This window comes from Hyaena hyaena, unplaced genomic scaffold (assembly GCF_003009895.1).
Source record: "Hyaena hyaena isolate Hyena2069 unplaced genomic scaffold, ASM300989v1 scaffold_474, whole genome shotgun sequence".
Classification (NCBI taxonomy): domain Eukaryota; kingdom Metazoa; phylum Chordata; class Mammalia; order Carnivora; family Hyaenidae; genus Hyaena; species Hyaena hyaena.
The window spans coordinates 494,577-508,174 of NW_024081104.1; the positions used below are offsets into that span (position 1 = coordinate 494,577).

The window sequence follows — 13,598 nt, forward strand, 5'->3', positions numbered from 1 at the left end:
TCCCCTCCCGCCATGCGGAGTCACAGTGCTGCCTTTGCTCAGCGACCCCGTGTGTCACATCCTTCCCCGGTGAGTGCCGACGCCAGCACTTATGGTGGGGAAGTGCCTCAGCATTTGGTGCCCAAATGGGTCATTCCAAATGAAAGTCACTCTCCACAGGTGAGAATGATACAGGAAAGGTCGGCAGGGAAACTTCGATTTTGCAGGTTGGTGACAAAGAGGAAAAGACCCAGAACAGAGTGGACTCGAGGGCCGCGGGGACCTGAGCCAGCACGCCGCACCACCCCCTCCCCTCCCCTCCCCTCCCCTGTCGGAGTCCAGGCGCTCCGCATCCAGCCCTTTTCCGGGGATTCCTGGGCCCCTTCGCGGCTCTAGACAGGGTTGCAAAACCCGGAGCCCTTACCCCTCACCGGGTGCTGGCTGGAGCGTGGCCGGCAGCGTGGCCGGGCCTGCCTCAGTTCTCCTGGCAGGGCGGCCTCTCGGGTCCTCCGTGCCCCCATCTGCCAGTGGCCAACAGGACAGCGCTTCCTGAGGAGCAGCCTTTGGGGCTGGCTCCGTCCCCCATCACCAGTCACCCCCAGCCAGCACTGCCCCCCCTCAGGGAGGAGGCTGCTAAGGTGCCAGGAGGCAGACAGGGAGGCAGGGGGGCAAGCAAACAGGGCAGGAAGTGGCACCTGAGCCACCTGTTGTGGAGGGAGACACAGCGGGCCTTGGGGGGGGGTGCGGGCGAGAGGGGCTGGGGCCGCCAGGACACAGGTAGGGGGAGCAGCGAAGCAGCAGCGAAGCAGCGGCAGTAGAGCCAAGAGGCAGTGAGCAGAGGGGACCTGAGAAGCCCTGAGACGTGAGGCCCCCAAAGAATGAGGGGCCGAGGTGCATAGATGGCCCCCCACAAGGATGGGGGCGGAGGCAGAAAGAGATGGCCCCCCCGGACATGTGGGGGCCTAAGGCACAAAGAGACGGAGCCCTGAGGCAAAGGAAGGTCCACGGGGGACCTGAAGCTCAACCAGGTTGAGCAGAGGAATCAGAAGGGGGGGGCTCCGGGTGGGGGGGGGATGCGCCTGGGGGAGTAAGGAGCAGGGCGGCAGGGCTGGAGCCCCAGAGGGGAAAGGCCAGGGGCGAAAGGCAGGTGCGGCTGGGTGAGCTCCAGGGGGGCGGAGCCAGGCTCAGGCTGTGCTCACCCCCCACCCCCCAGTGAGAGCAGGTGCTCTGCCCCCGGGGCGGCAGTGATGCAGGCACCTGGACCTGGGCTGTCAGGCCAGCAGCCTCACTTCTTGCTTTTGAAGGTGCCCAGGATCTTGGGCATGAACTTGCCCACCTTGCTGTCCCTGGTGTCCTCCTCTGCAGGGGCCTCTCCTGCCCCCGGGCCGCCGGCCTCTTCCTTTTTGCAGAAGACCTCGAATCTGCTATAGACACGTTTCTCCTTGCGCATACTCTCCATGCGGCGCAGCAGCCGGTCGCGTTCCTCGGCGCTGGCAGGCATCGTGCGGCTCAGCCTGCCCTGCGTCCCCAGGCTGTCCGAGCGGAAGATGGCAGAACATTTGTCCTTGTCGGACATGTCTGGGGCCAGGCCGCCAGCAGCTGGCGAGCGGCCTAGTTCAGGACTGCTGTGAGCCAGGCCCGGGGCCGCGGCGGGGACCCCGCGGTGTTTCTGACCGTGGGCGCTGATCTGCTCCAGAATGGCTTTCGTGTCATCCCGCAGGTTGCTGCTGTACAAGGCATTGGCCGTGGCGGAGGTCATGCGCCCCCGCGGGCTCCGCTCGTCGCCAGTGGCAGCCTCAGTGCTATCACCCCTGCCCAGCGACGGCCGCCGGGGGCTCTCTGGCTGCCCGTTCTCCTGCGGCGCTGGGAAGCCGCCCTCATCCTCCGTGCGCCGCTCACCCTTGGGGCTCAGCAGCTGGCGGAGGCGCAGGGAGCCCTTGCGCAGGACTTCCATGGGGCCGCCAGCCGGCTCCTCTGGGGTTCCAGTCTTGGGAGACTCCCCAGAGAAGGTAAGGGTGAGGCTGCCCCTGCGCTCGGGCACGGGGGGCACGGGGCTGCCCTTGCGCTCGGGCACGGGGGGCACGGGGCTGCCCCTGCGCTCTGGCATAGGGGGCACGGGGCTGCCCCTGCGCTCGGGATAGGCCGAGGTAGGGCTCCCTTTCGGCTCAGGGTAGGCAGAGGTGGGGCTCCCTTTCGGCTCAGAGTGGGGTGCCTGGCGGGCCCCGGACCCCTCCAGCGGCGGGCTGTCCCTCCCTTGCGGGGAGGAACGGCCCTGGGCAGAGAGGAAGCGAGAGGGCAGCCGGTCGGTGCTGCCCCGGCCCAGCGTGTCGAGCAGCTGGGTGGCAGTGAGTGTGGCCGCTCCGGGCTGCCTCTCGGCCTCCTGATGCAGCTGCTGCGCGAAGGAGTCGCGAAGGTCCAGGAGGCAGCTCTCGAGGCTGCGGCGCTCGCTTCCCGCGCCGCCCGGCGCCACCACTTCCTCCCGCCACGCCTGGGACACGACAGCCTTGCTGTGGCTGGCGACCGTGAGCGGAGCCCCCGCGCCTCCGGCATCGCGCGCCGGGCCCGCCGGGCCCTTGTATTTCTCCAGGAGCTCGGCCACTTTGGCGGAGGTGGCGGAGCGCACGGCCTCGCCACCGGGGCCCAGCGTCTCGCTGACCGCCTGCTCCTTGTGCAGCAGCTGCACCTTCTCAGCCGTGGCCGCCGCGGCGCCTCCCGCGCCCTCGGCCTGCGAAGCGCTGAAGATGAGCGAGGAGCGCAGGCGCGAGCTGCGCTGGATCAGCGGGTTCAGGCGCGAGCGGGCGTCCTGCCGGGCCAGGCCCGCCTCGTCCAGGCCCTCGCGCTCCGGGCCGTCGCCCCCGCCCCTGGCCGGGAAGGACGTGGGCCCGCGGGAGGCCGAGGGGAGCAGGTCCCCGAGGGCCGCTCGGGCCCCGGGCACCAGGACGTCGTCCTCGTAGGCCTCGGCCTCCATGGGGGCCGGCAGGCCGTCGTCGGCCGCGTCCTCGCCGAGGCGGCCGCTCAGGTAGGAGGCCAAGCGCCAGTGCCGCAGGCCGGCCCGCCCCTCGGGGCCGCCCCTGCAGCCCGGCTCCGCGTCGGGCGCGGCCTCCGGGCCCAGCCTCGCCGCCGCCTGGCACGGGAAGCGCTGGCCCGGGTTGGGGCGCGGGGCGCCGCCGGGTTCCAGGCCGCGGGGCCCGGGCCCCAAGGCGGGGTCTGAGCCGCGGCGCACCTCGCGCGACTCGCCGGACGGCACGTAGTCCAGCCGCTGGTGGCCGTCCGGGCCGAGCTCGGGGAGGCGGGGCCCGGCGCCCAGCGCCGAGTCGTCGTGGTCGCCGAAGCCCGGGCGGCCGGCGCGCAGCTTCTCGAACAGGCCCTGCGGGCGTGGCGGCGCCAGCTGCGGCTCCCACTGGTAATGCTGCTGGTAGAGCTGGTCGCGGTGGAAGTGACTGGTCTGGAAGCGGAAGTCGTCCCCGTGGCTGAGGAACGTCTGCCGGGACACCTGCCGCGCGGCCGCGAAGTTCTCCACGGCGCCCGCGCCGTCGGCGGCCGCGTAGCTGTGCCGCTTGAAGGCGTCCACCTCCAGGTGCCGCGCCTGGAAGAGGCCGCGCGCGCCCGCGGGCTCCGCGCCCGCGGCCGCCTCGGCGTCCAGGCGCCGCGCCAGGGGCCGCAGCGCTGCGTGCGGCTCCTCCCGGCGGAAGGCCGACAAGAAGTGGCGGTCGGGGTCGAGGAAGGACGGGAAGCCCAGGCCCTCTTCCCGGGGCGGTGGGAACAGGAGGTGCGCTCGCTTCGAGAAGGAGAAAGGGGTCGGCGCCGCGGGCAGGGGGCCGCCCAGAAGGGGCCCGGCGCCCGTGTACGGAGCCAGGGCGTAGGCGTCCATGCGGGCCAGCGCCCCCGCCGAGGGCACCAGCGGCTCCGACTGCGCGAAGAGGATGCGGAACTCCTCATCGAAGCTGGAGACCAGCTCGCCTTGGAACACGTGCGCCAGGCTTCGGTGGATCTTCTCGAAGGACCACATAAAGCTGCGGGCGGGGCGGGGCGGGGCGGGTCAGGGGCGGGGGCGGGGCCGAGCAGCAGCGGCCGCCCCTCCCCCGGCCCCCCCCCCCCCCCAGCGTGAAGTCTCCTGGGAACCCGGGGCGGGGCGTGCCCGGGGCTGGGGGGCCCTCGCGGAGGTGCGGGGCCCGCGCGCACCTGTAGCTGCCGCTCATCACCACGGCACAGTCCACTAGCAGGAACTTCTCCTTCACGTGGCCCCTGAAGGACTTGCCAGTGCGGCAGTAGTAGGTGGGGCCGGCCACGGTGCGCACACGCAGGAACTGGGGAGCGAGAGGCGTCAGGTCTGTGCCCGGGCGTCTCCCACCTCCCTCCACACCCCGTCAGTCACTCACATCCACGTGGTGCAGGTTGACACGGCACTTGTCGGCCATGTCTAGGAAGTGCTGCGCGTTCATCTCATCCAGGAGGATGTAGACCGGGACGCGGCGGGCCGCTGCCTCCAGCACTTCCCCAAGCAGGTCCACGTCGGTGAACATGTCCATCACTACGGCCACCACCTGCAGGGGTCGTGTGACAGAGGACGCGTCCCTCTGCTGTCCCCACCGTCCTCTAGCCACACCTGCGTGGCCCGCACGGGGCCTCGGGGTCTCCCACAAACACTGCAGACTGTCCTACAGGCCATCCCGGAGAGAGAGGCCCTGCGGGGAACAGGCTCAGGGGAAAAGGGCCTATCATGGGGGGTGAGGGGTGCTGGCGGGCGGGTGACCCATGATGGCTGGAAAAGGCCGCCTTCCAGGCAGGCACAGGGGGCCCGCCTCCCTCTGGGAGGGGGCAGGGCAACTTGAGCCCCCGCTGCCCCGCCCCACAGATGGAGCCCAGGCTGCGTGCTGCCCGGGGGTGCAGGGGCAGTTGGGGTCTTTGGCTGCAGACCTGTGGCCTCTGGTTCCAAGATTTAACAGGCTTCCTTTGCTGTTTGCTTGGTGGGGTAAGAAGCCCTCAGCTGAGTTAGAGTTAAAACTAGAGGAAATTTTCTCGACAGTAAATCCCACCAGGAGAGGCGCCCAGCCCTCCTGACCCCCTGGGCACTGGCATGACCGCTGGCAAGCAAGACTGTGCAGTGTGCAGCCTGCAGTCACCAAACCTGTGGTAACCCCAAAACTCATCTGCCGGGGAGCCCTTGCAGGCGCTTGGAGGCTGGAGAGGCATGGCCAGCTCCCTGGCCTCACCCTTGCCCCCGAAGCTGGGCACGCTCACATTTCTCTTCCACCTGCACGCTCCTACTCAAGGTCCAACTTGGGCTGCCCTTCCCCCACTGTCCACCCAGCCCGTGACAGCACACCTGCTGGGCAGAGCGGATCATCCTTCGAGCCTCATCCTTGATGCTGGGACTGTCGGGCGGTGGTGGCTGCACCAGTGTGGTGACCTCCGTGCCCTGGAAGCCGAAGGTCAGGGGCCAGCCCAGGTCGAGTTCAGGCACTGCCTGGTCTGAGTTCATGGGCCAGTAGGTGCCCGAGGAGCCATCCATGTCCACATTGGGGGGGCCACCCTCGGGGGCCGCTGGAGCAACGTGCTGTGGGGGACGCAGGTGGCGGCTCACATGCTCTAGCTCCTCGGGGCACAGGAAGGCGGGTGCCCCCTCGGAAGCCAGGAAGCGGCTGTAGGCCTCGGGGCCTCCCTCGGCCAGCGCATCCACCGCCAGGCGGTAGTACTCTTTGTAGTGAGGCGGCAGGTACCCAGGTGCCAGTGGGTTGTCCCCCTGTGAGGAGCTCTGGGAGCGACGGGCCATGTCGGGGCCAGGGGCCTGGGAGGGGCGGGGAGACACGTTACTGGGGCAGGGGCTCTGTGTCCACTCCCCCCACCCACCTGAGAGACACACACTGTAGACATGAGCTGTGGGGTGCAGGCCATGCCTGGAGGCCTTCCAGACGCTGCCCCCCAGCCCGGGGTGGGGGGCTGTCAGCAGGGCGCCCAGGGCCTCAGGAGTGCATTCAGCCCGGTTTCCGGTGGCACAAAGACCCCACTTGGGGTTATTTTGTGGCCTCTGTGACCCAGGCACCTCTCTGCAGGCCCTTTCTCCATAAAAGGAAATAAGGATTTTACGATCGTTCTTATAAAGGAAACATGATCCAGACTGGATTCTTTATTATAGTCACTTTTTCTTCTGACTTTGGCAGTAATGTGTCTTCGTGGGCTCCTGGCATCATGTGTACGGACCGGTCGGGTGGCCCCGTCTGTCCGCAGTGCGGGAGGCTGAGGGGGGACCCAGGGCTGCTCGATGTGCTCTGGCTCATTATCACCGCTGTAAAATGCAGCTGTCAGGGTGGACCAGCTACCACACCTGGCCCGACATGAGCTCAGCACACAAGCTTGTCACTACTTTTGTCCCAGGACTTGGCATTAAGTTCAAGCCCCGGCCACACCTGCATTCATCCTATGGGGTCACTCTGGGCTCCAGAGCCCATTCGCACCTTCACAGCCCTCCCAGCTCGGACCCCTGCTTTTTGTCCCTGTCCACCAGGACCACTTGCCTCCCTCTGGCCCGCCCCTCCACAGATTCTAGCCACGATTTACTTCTAGATAAAGCCTCTCTGAGCCACGCCCCGTGGCAGGTGTGGGCAGCAGCCCCGCTGCTCCTCACAAGCTTGGTCTCGCAGGGCCGCCCCGCCCCGTGGGCTGTGGTGGTCTCCCCGCGTCTCAGGTCAAGGCCATCAGGCCAGTCCTGGCACACCCAAACGTGCCTCTGCATCTCGCCGCTCCCCCCGACTTCACACTGACACCCAAGCCGAGCCTGGCCGGCTTCAGCCCCCCTGTCTCCCAAGGGCCCGTGTGGGAACCCAGGCTGGGGGGAGCTGCCGTCGGCTCCGGAAGGCCAGGCGGGGGCCAGGCCCACAACCCCTGGAGCCACCAGGATACCCTGGAAGGGGAGCCCCAGACACTGCCCCCCCTCCCCCTCAGGCAGCACTGGACCGGATTCGGATTCCACCCAGCTCACGGGGTCCTGGATGCCGCAAGCCCCCTCGGTGTCCCCTGCTAGGCAGGGTGAGGGAGGTGCTGACCGGATGGGGTCATTGGGCAGCCAGGGAATGTTGGGACCAAGACAGTCGTGTGTGACACCTGCGGAGTGTCTCCTGTCCACCGTCCCCGGGGGGAGTGACAGACTAACTGAATGTGACGTGAAGGGGAAGGGCACTTCTCTGTGCCGTTCAGTCCATGTCCAGTGGATGGTACCTGGTGGATTAAGAAAAAGTTCTTCGGACACCCTTCATCGGGGCACTATCCGCCGTGTGCGGGTACGTACAGGCCGCCCACGCTGTTCCCGTATCGGGCCACGCTGGGGACAAGGCGCAGGCCGGTCTGTCTGTAGTGGGGTCCCCCCGTACCTGACCACGGGTACCTGTGTGTCACACAGTATGACAGAGGATGGTGGTGGGAAGACACCATGGCCTCTGGCTGTATGGGGTCGGTGTCGGGCCAGGCAGGGCTTGGGGGCACTTTCCTGCTCACGACAGGACAGCACTCCCATAGTTGGGGGACACAGAAGGGATCGCGCCCCTCGCAACTTCACTGGGAAGGGGAATCAACGCAACTGGCAACCGGTCCAGGCCGCCGGCAACGCGGGGTGGGCGGAGTCCCAGGGTGAGCAAGGACCGTATCCTCGGACACGGCCCATGAGGACCGGGTGCCAGCCCTGAGCGACCACACCAAGCGGCCGTGCACGGCCTCACACGGTAACACTCGTAGTGGAATGACCTTAGTCCTTTTGCTTTGCACACCCCTCGCTGAACTGTGGCCTGTGCAGAGGCCACTCCCCAGCCCCCTATGGGGAACCCCTTTGGCAAGGCTCCTCACACATTTGCCTACTGATCCCCTGCCCTAAGGGAGGGAGGGGCACTCATCCCACCCTAGCCAATGACTCAGCTGGAGTCTGCTCCTCCTCCGCTGACCTCTGACCTCTGACACAAGGCGGACAAATGCTCCAGGGCCCTCAGGCCTCCGGAGGCTCTGGAACTAGGGGCTTTCAGAGCGTGGGTCCTTCCCACCTGGGCAGGAGACTGGTTTTCTAAGTAACCGGAAGGAGGGAAGGCGCCGAGGCTGGTGCACAAGAGGAGGCCCTGGGCTAAGTGCGGGGTGTGCGGGGAGGCTCACGGCAGAAAGCACGTGGAAGCGTTAGGCATATAGGGCGGGGGGGGGGGGGGGGTTCGGCCAGATGGGACTAACAGACTTGAATTGGTGAGTTGTTTTCGGGGTGTTTCCTTGCCCCACAAGACCGAAAGCGATCGGCGCACCCAAGGAGTTAGCGGCCGCCTACGCCAGGCGTCCCATCTACGGGTCCCAGTTCGGGTCTCCGGACGCGAGAAGCTCCCCCCCCCCCCCCTTCCACGTAGGAAACCAGACCGCCTGGGCCATCCCGGCCATCCCCCAGCCCAAGGCGCCCTCAGGGAAGGGTTCAGGCCGGGCCCGGCCCCCTCCCCAGGCTCCAGGCCGGGCCCGGCCCCCTCCCCAGGCTCCAGGCCGGGCCCGGCCCCCTCCCCAGGCTCCAGGCCGGGCCCGGCCCCCTCCCCAGGCTCCAGCTAGGCCGCGAGGGCAGGAGCGAGCGCGGACCGCCCGGACAGTGTCGCCCGGCGCCCCAAGTCCCCGGCCCCTTCGCACTCGGCCCGCGCTGGGCCGGCGTCGTGCGAGGGCGCTCGCGTCCACCCCGGCACACGCGGCCTCGGCGCCCTCCGACCCCCGCCCGGGCCCACCCGGCCCGGGGCCCCGCGCTCCCACCGCCCCGTTCTCGGCCGCGCGGCCCCGGCCCAGGTGCGGGTGGGAGCGCCGCCCAGGTGAGGCCGCGCCGAGGGGGGCGCAGCGCGCGCCGACCCCGCCCCGCGGGCCCGGCCGCCGCTTCCCCCTCCGGCGCGCCCCGCCCCGCTCGAGCCGGGGGAGGGGGCCCTACCTGGCCAGGTGCGCGGGGTCTCGGGACAAGGGCAGCAGGAGCCGACCGCCGCCCAGCGGCCTCGCGGTCCGGTCGGTCCGGCAGCCACTCCCTGTCGCGGCCCGCCCGCCGCGCGGCCTGATTCACGCGCCCGCCCCCGCCCCGCCCGCCGCTCCCGCCGCCGGCCTGCCCGGGCAGCACCTGGGGGCGGGGCGGCCCCACCCGCGGCGCGCCCGCATTCCGCCGCCCGCCGCCGCGCGCGCCCCCCCGGCCCCGCGCCCCCGGCCCCGCGCCCCCGGCCGCCGCCGCCGCCCCGCCTCCCGCGGCCTGCCGCCCCCGATGCCCATCCGCTCGCCCAAGCTCCAGGTCCCTACGCCTGACCCCTGACCCTCGCCCCGGAAGTGGAGGTGACTCGGAAGTTCCGGCTCGGTCGCTAGGAAACGGGTTGGCCCGACGTGCGGGGCGGGGCTGCTCGCCCGGCCCGGGAGTTGGGGGAGGCAGGTGAAGCAGGTGAGGTGGCGGGGGCGGCGGGGAGCCAGGGCCCGGGCCCCTGCAAGCGCAGCGGGTCCCCCGCCACACTAGGGCACCCCTAGCCTGATACCCTCACAGAGGACCCCCCCGCCGCCGCGCCGCACACGACACTCACAAGCACCTGGGCCCCCACTGGCACCCAGGGCCGTTGGGCTCATAGACCCCTCCCGCCACCCCCACCCCACACCTATCGACCCTCCACACAACCAGTCCCCTCAAGGCCATGGAGCCCCTGGGACAGAGGGACCGGCATGGGGGGACCCTGCAAGCACAGGGGACTCTGAACACACCCCCACAGGGACAGGCGCATGGGGACACACATACACACACACACACACACACGCTTCCCTACGCACTGATGGTGACTCCCACGTGCATCGGGCCTCACAGGGACCCTGCACACTGAGGGGACCCTGGAGGCACGCCCACCACCTCCACATGCCTATCACCCAGGCGGTACCACTGTCTACCCGCACCCGTAGGAGACCCCTGTGCACTCTGGAAGCCCTCACACTCCGGCGCTGCAGCAGACAGGGGACCCTGCATCCACTGGTCCCCCCCCCCCAATTCCACGAGCGTCAGGACCCTCTCCCACAGAGCCGTGCCCATGAGCAGGACCCCACACGAACCCTGGGGGTCCTCTGCCCGCCAGGCACCCTGCTAGTACTGCTCCACGTGGACAGGGGGCCCCGGATGCACACACTGACACCCCCAAGGCAGCCCTCAGTCCCCCCAAACACTGCAGACCTTTGCCCCAGTCCCCCATCAGACCCCACTTAAGGCCCTTCACCCACTTAGGCCCTGCCATGGGGTGGACCGTGTGTCCGAGCCAGGCCCACTGTCCAGGCTCTCCCTTCCCCTGCCCTCCCCCCTCCCCTTCTTCTTCCTGCAGGCCTCTGCTCGCCTCCCTCTGTGTCCCTCTTGCCACAGGACCCCGTTTTCTGGGTCAGCTTCACTAATTCCTTCCCCAAACACTCTGACACACCACCAGGGCAGGGTGGCAGGCACACAGGCCTGGGGTCACACCAGGGCCCGTGCGACGCTGCAGTGAGTTACCTGTCCGCGGGGGACGCAGCCTGGGCCAAGGGCGGCGGCCGGGGAAGTACACTGTGGGGCCAGCCGCCTGGACGGGGGAGAAGGCTACTGCTTCCAGGCCCCACTGCGGGGGCGGGGGGGGGGGTCATGGAGGCCCCAGCGGAGCAGGACTGAGCTGTGCGTTAGGAAGCTTGTGCAGCTGGCCGCCCGGTGGTTTGGAGCAGGGACACAGGCACCAGACACCCAGTGCTGGGGGTCCCGGTCAGGGCCTGGGAACAGAGGGTGGATGAGCCGGGGGTGGGGACGGCAGGTGAGCACGGACAAGGGCGTGAGCTGTGGCCGGATGTGCTTGCCGCGCACTCCCCCTGAGCTGCTGGGCGCACACGAGCCAGTGGCCGGGGGGCAGGCAGGGGAGCCCGGAAGTGAGGAAGCTGTGATCCTGGGGGAGGGGGGTGTGGGAGGGTGATGCTGTCTGTCCACACAGGCCCAGGCTGTGCGCGGTGCTGGTCCCTGCTGCCTCTGCCACTCTAAGCACACACTCCTTGACCTTTCCCCTCGACACCCAGGAAAATGAGCAGCAAGAAGTGGGGGCCCAAAGCTGCCTCGGGGAAGCGGCAGACACCCCTCCCTGGAGCCAAGCCGGGAGCCCCGAGAGCCACTGCTGGTACGTGAGTCTGATCTCCGAGCACCTCCGCTCAGATGCTGCCGCCGAGGATGGTCTGAGAAGACCCTGCCCTCTGAGAGTGGCTTTCAGGGGACCTCTGAGAGGGGCTCGGGTACAGTAGACAGGAGTCAGAGCTCAGCGGTCCATTCCAGACCCTGACACCGGGACGTGTACCCCTGGGCTGGGATTGGGGTGCAGGTTGTGGAGAAGCGTGGCTTTAGCACACATGCAGATGGGATGAGGCCCATGTGGACTGGACACAGCTCGGTTACAATTCATGTTGGGGTTCCTCAGGCTAAGGGTGTGGTCCACTCTGACCCTGTCTTCCACCTGGGCCACCCCCTGCTTTCCCCTGCCTGCCGCTGCTGCTCTATCAGAGCACCCTCTCCAGAGCCACTTCCAGGCTGCATGGTGACAGCTTGCCCTTGGCTCAGTCCTGCCAGGGGTCAGGAAGGGCACCTCCTCCCACACCTCCCCCCACCCATCGTCCTTCCCTTCTCTGAGTCCCATTTATTCTCTGTCGTGGCATTCATCTGAGTTCTCTACTTAGCTGCCAGCACCTTCCCGGAGGCAGTTCAGGTCCCTCCAGCCCTGCGCCAGGGGTCCGTGGTGGCCAGCGGAGCACCCACCCTGTTCCCCAGATGCGGCCCCTCTGCTTGGAGGGGGGCAGTCCGAGTCCCCGGACCCCTGAGGGCCCGCAGAGCACACCACCTGCTGGGTTGGCGGTGACTGCTCTTCATGCCAGGCCGGGGTTAGACCCTAGTTTCCCAAAATAGCCCCAGCGGCGTCTGAGGAAGCAGCCTTTCTGGAATGAGGATGACGGGCTGAGCCGCACGCCGCTTCTGTGATCTCAAGCCCCGGGAGCACACGCTGCAGTAAACAGTGGTGGCGGGGCCGGCAGGCCTGGAGGCCATGTTGGGGGCACGGGGGCGGGCACGTCCTCACTTCTGCTTCCTGCTGACTGTCCACCTGGGTCCCTGCTGCAGGTCACCCTGTGTACCCCGACACTGCCCCGGACGGCTCCTGCAGCCGCCTGCCCGGGTCCCCTGGCCGGGACGCCCGGGTCCCCTGTAGGAACACCTCTGCCTCAATTTACCTGAGCAAGGCTCCTTTCTGTGCACTCTCTACCCACCAAGCCCTGGGCCGGCTTGTTGTCGTGTGCTCTTTGTAGCACTCTGTGTGCTGGGCGCCAGCCTCAACTTGCAAACGTGAAAATGGGCCCGTGGTTAGCCTGCAGCCATCCCGGCCGCAGCACACCATGCAGCACACCCCCCCACATTGTCCGGAGCCCCCCTCCGCCCCCTTACCTGGCCTTGGGTCTGCAGCACCTCAAGGCCCTCGCTCCGGAGTTGCTCCAGGGCCATGGCCAGCTCCAGCCCCTCCACGCGCACCCAGGCCTGCTCCTCCTGCAGCTGCTGCAGCCACAGCTGCTCCTCCTGCCACAGCTGCTCCCTCCACAGCTGCTCCTCCTGCCGCAGCTGCTCCCTCCACAGCTGCTCCTCCTGCCACAGCTGCATCTGCAGCTGCACCTGCCGCCGCCGGTCCTCCAGCAGCAGCTGCTCCTGGGCCAGGCACAGCTGGACCTCGTGAAGCCTCAGCAGCTCGGGGCCCAGGCCCGGGGCAAGGCCGCCCGCCCCACAGCCTTCCATGTCCGCAGCGGGGACTAACACCAGCTCGGACCCCGGAGCGGTGGCCTGCACTGGCCGCTCGGCTGCTTGTGGCTGCTCTGGCGTGGCCACCCTGGGGTGTCCCTGGGCAGCTGGCTTGTTGCCGGTCACGTGCCCCGCAGGGCCCACCCCCACCTCGTCTTGAGGGCCCCCGGCGGCAGGGGGCGGGGGCTGGGCCGCAGGGCCCCGCTGACCGGAGGCCTGCTGTGCCTTGCCCGCCCTCCTGGCTCGGGCTTTTCGAGCCCGACCTCGTCTCCCCGACATTGCCCCGGTCCGGCGCCTTTCACCAGGTGTCTGCTGCCCAGGGCCCTGGCTCATTGCTGGCCCGCCTTGATCAGGCGGGCTCGGCGGCCATCCCCGGGAGGCCACAGTGGGCCCTCCGCTCCTGCCCTGCCCCTTGGCTGGTGTCTGTGGTGCTGCGGCTCCGGGCCCCGGCTCTGCCTGTGGGGCTCCCGGGGCCCCGCTCGCTGGGCTGGGCCACGCTGGGGAGTTTATAGGGACTCGGCGGCGCGGTGGCTCACCCAGGCGCGAGGGCTGACTAACGTGCTGACACAGGGTGCAGGACTTTACAGGCCACAGGCCTCGTTGGCCAGACTGGGAGGGAGACCGAGAAACCGGAGGAGGTGACTCTCGGCAAGCAGATCGCAGGCTGTGTGTAGCGAGTCTGGTCCTGCCCTGGGCGGGCAACAGTGCCTCCTCCCCCCACCGCCCACCCCCGCCCCCGCCCCACCCCTGGTCCAGGGAAACTCAAACTCCAGCCCACGGGCAGTCGGGAGCTGCGTCCCTGCCTCACTGGCCACAGAGCCCCAGCCTGACTGGC

The 13,598-nt window shown here is 68.8% G+C and overlaps 2 protein-coding genes and 1 long non-coding RNA gene across 7 annotated transcripts; 1 reads left to right on the forward strand and 2 right to left on the reverse strand.

Annotated features, from left to right (window-relative positions):
- Positions 1–558: 558 nt before the first annotated feature.
- On the reverse strand, positions 559–9,015 carry FAM83H (family with sequence similarity 83 member H). Of its 5 annotated transcripts, XM_039254169.1 has the most exons (6): positions 8,903–9,015; positions 6,120–7,194; positions 5,306–5,767; positions 4,359–4,523; positions 4,162–4,286; positions 559–3,992 (listed from the first exon to the last, which is right to left on the reverse strand). In XM_039254169.1, the coding sequence occupies exons 2-6, from the start codon at positions 6,255–6,257 to the stop codon at positions 1,265–1,267; spliced, it is 3,618 nt and encodes a 1,205-aa protein (XP_039110100.1). In that variant the 5' UTR covers positions 6,258–7,194; positions 8,903–9,015; the 3' UTR covers positions 559–1,264. The 5 variants fall into 5 exon arrangements, with proteins under 5 accessions (XP_039110100.1, XP_039110102.1, XP_039110104.1 ...); XM_039254171.1 differs by lacking the exon at positions 6,120–7,194; XM_039254173.1 differs by lacking the exons at positions 6,120–7,194; positions 8,903–9,015 and adding an exon at positions 7,195–8,441.
- A 314-nt stretch (positions 9,016–9,329) lies between these two features.
- LOC120246557 lies at positions 9,330–11,947 on the forward strand. Its single transcript, XR_005532076.1, has 3 exons — positions 9,330–9,382; positions 11,014–11,111; positions 11,888–11,947. It is a non-coding gene; the product is annotated as an uncharacterized LOC120246557 (long non-coding RNA).
- A 151-nt stretch (positions 11,948–12,098) lies between these two features.
- Positions 12,099–13,042, reverse strand: LOC120246496 (histone-lysine N-methyltransferase 2D-like). Its single transcript, XM_039254024.1, has 2 exons — positions 12,419–13,042; positions 12,099–12,179 (listed from the first exon to the last, which is right to left on the reverse strand). The coding sequence occupies exons 1-2, from the start codon at positions 13,040–13,042 to the stop codon at positions 12,099–12,101; spliced, it is 705 nt and encodes a 234-aa protein (XP_039109955.1).
- Between the last annotated feature and the right edge of the window lie 556 nt (positions 13,043–13,598).

Bases quoted from the DNA above. Each gene is read 5' to 3' on its own strand.
- FAM83H (XM_039254169.1), bottom strand. From the start codon at position 6,257: ATGAGCCAGAGCACATCGAGCAGCCCTGGGTCCCCCCTCAGCCTCCCG. The intron at 4,524-5,305 runs GTGTGCTGTCAC...CGACCCCTGCAG, and splicing joins TGATCCGCTCTGCCCAGCAG to GTGGTGGCCGTAGTGATGGA. The intron at 4,287-4,358 runs GTGAGTGACTGA...CTCGCTCCCCAG, and splicing joins TCAACCTGCACCACGTGGAT to TTCCTGCGTGTGCGCACCGT.
- LOC120246496 (XM_039254024.1), bottom strand. From the start codon at position 13,042: ATGTCGGGGAGACGAGGTCGGGCTCGAAAAGCCCGAGCCAGGAGGGCG. The intron at 12,180-12,418 runs GTAAGGGGGCGG...GTGTTCCTACAG, and splicing joins TGCTGCAGACCCAAGGCCAG to GGGACCCGGGCGTCCCGGCC.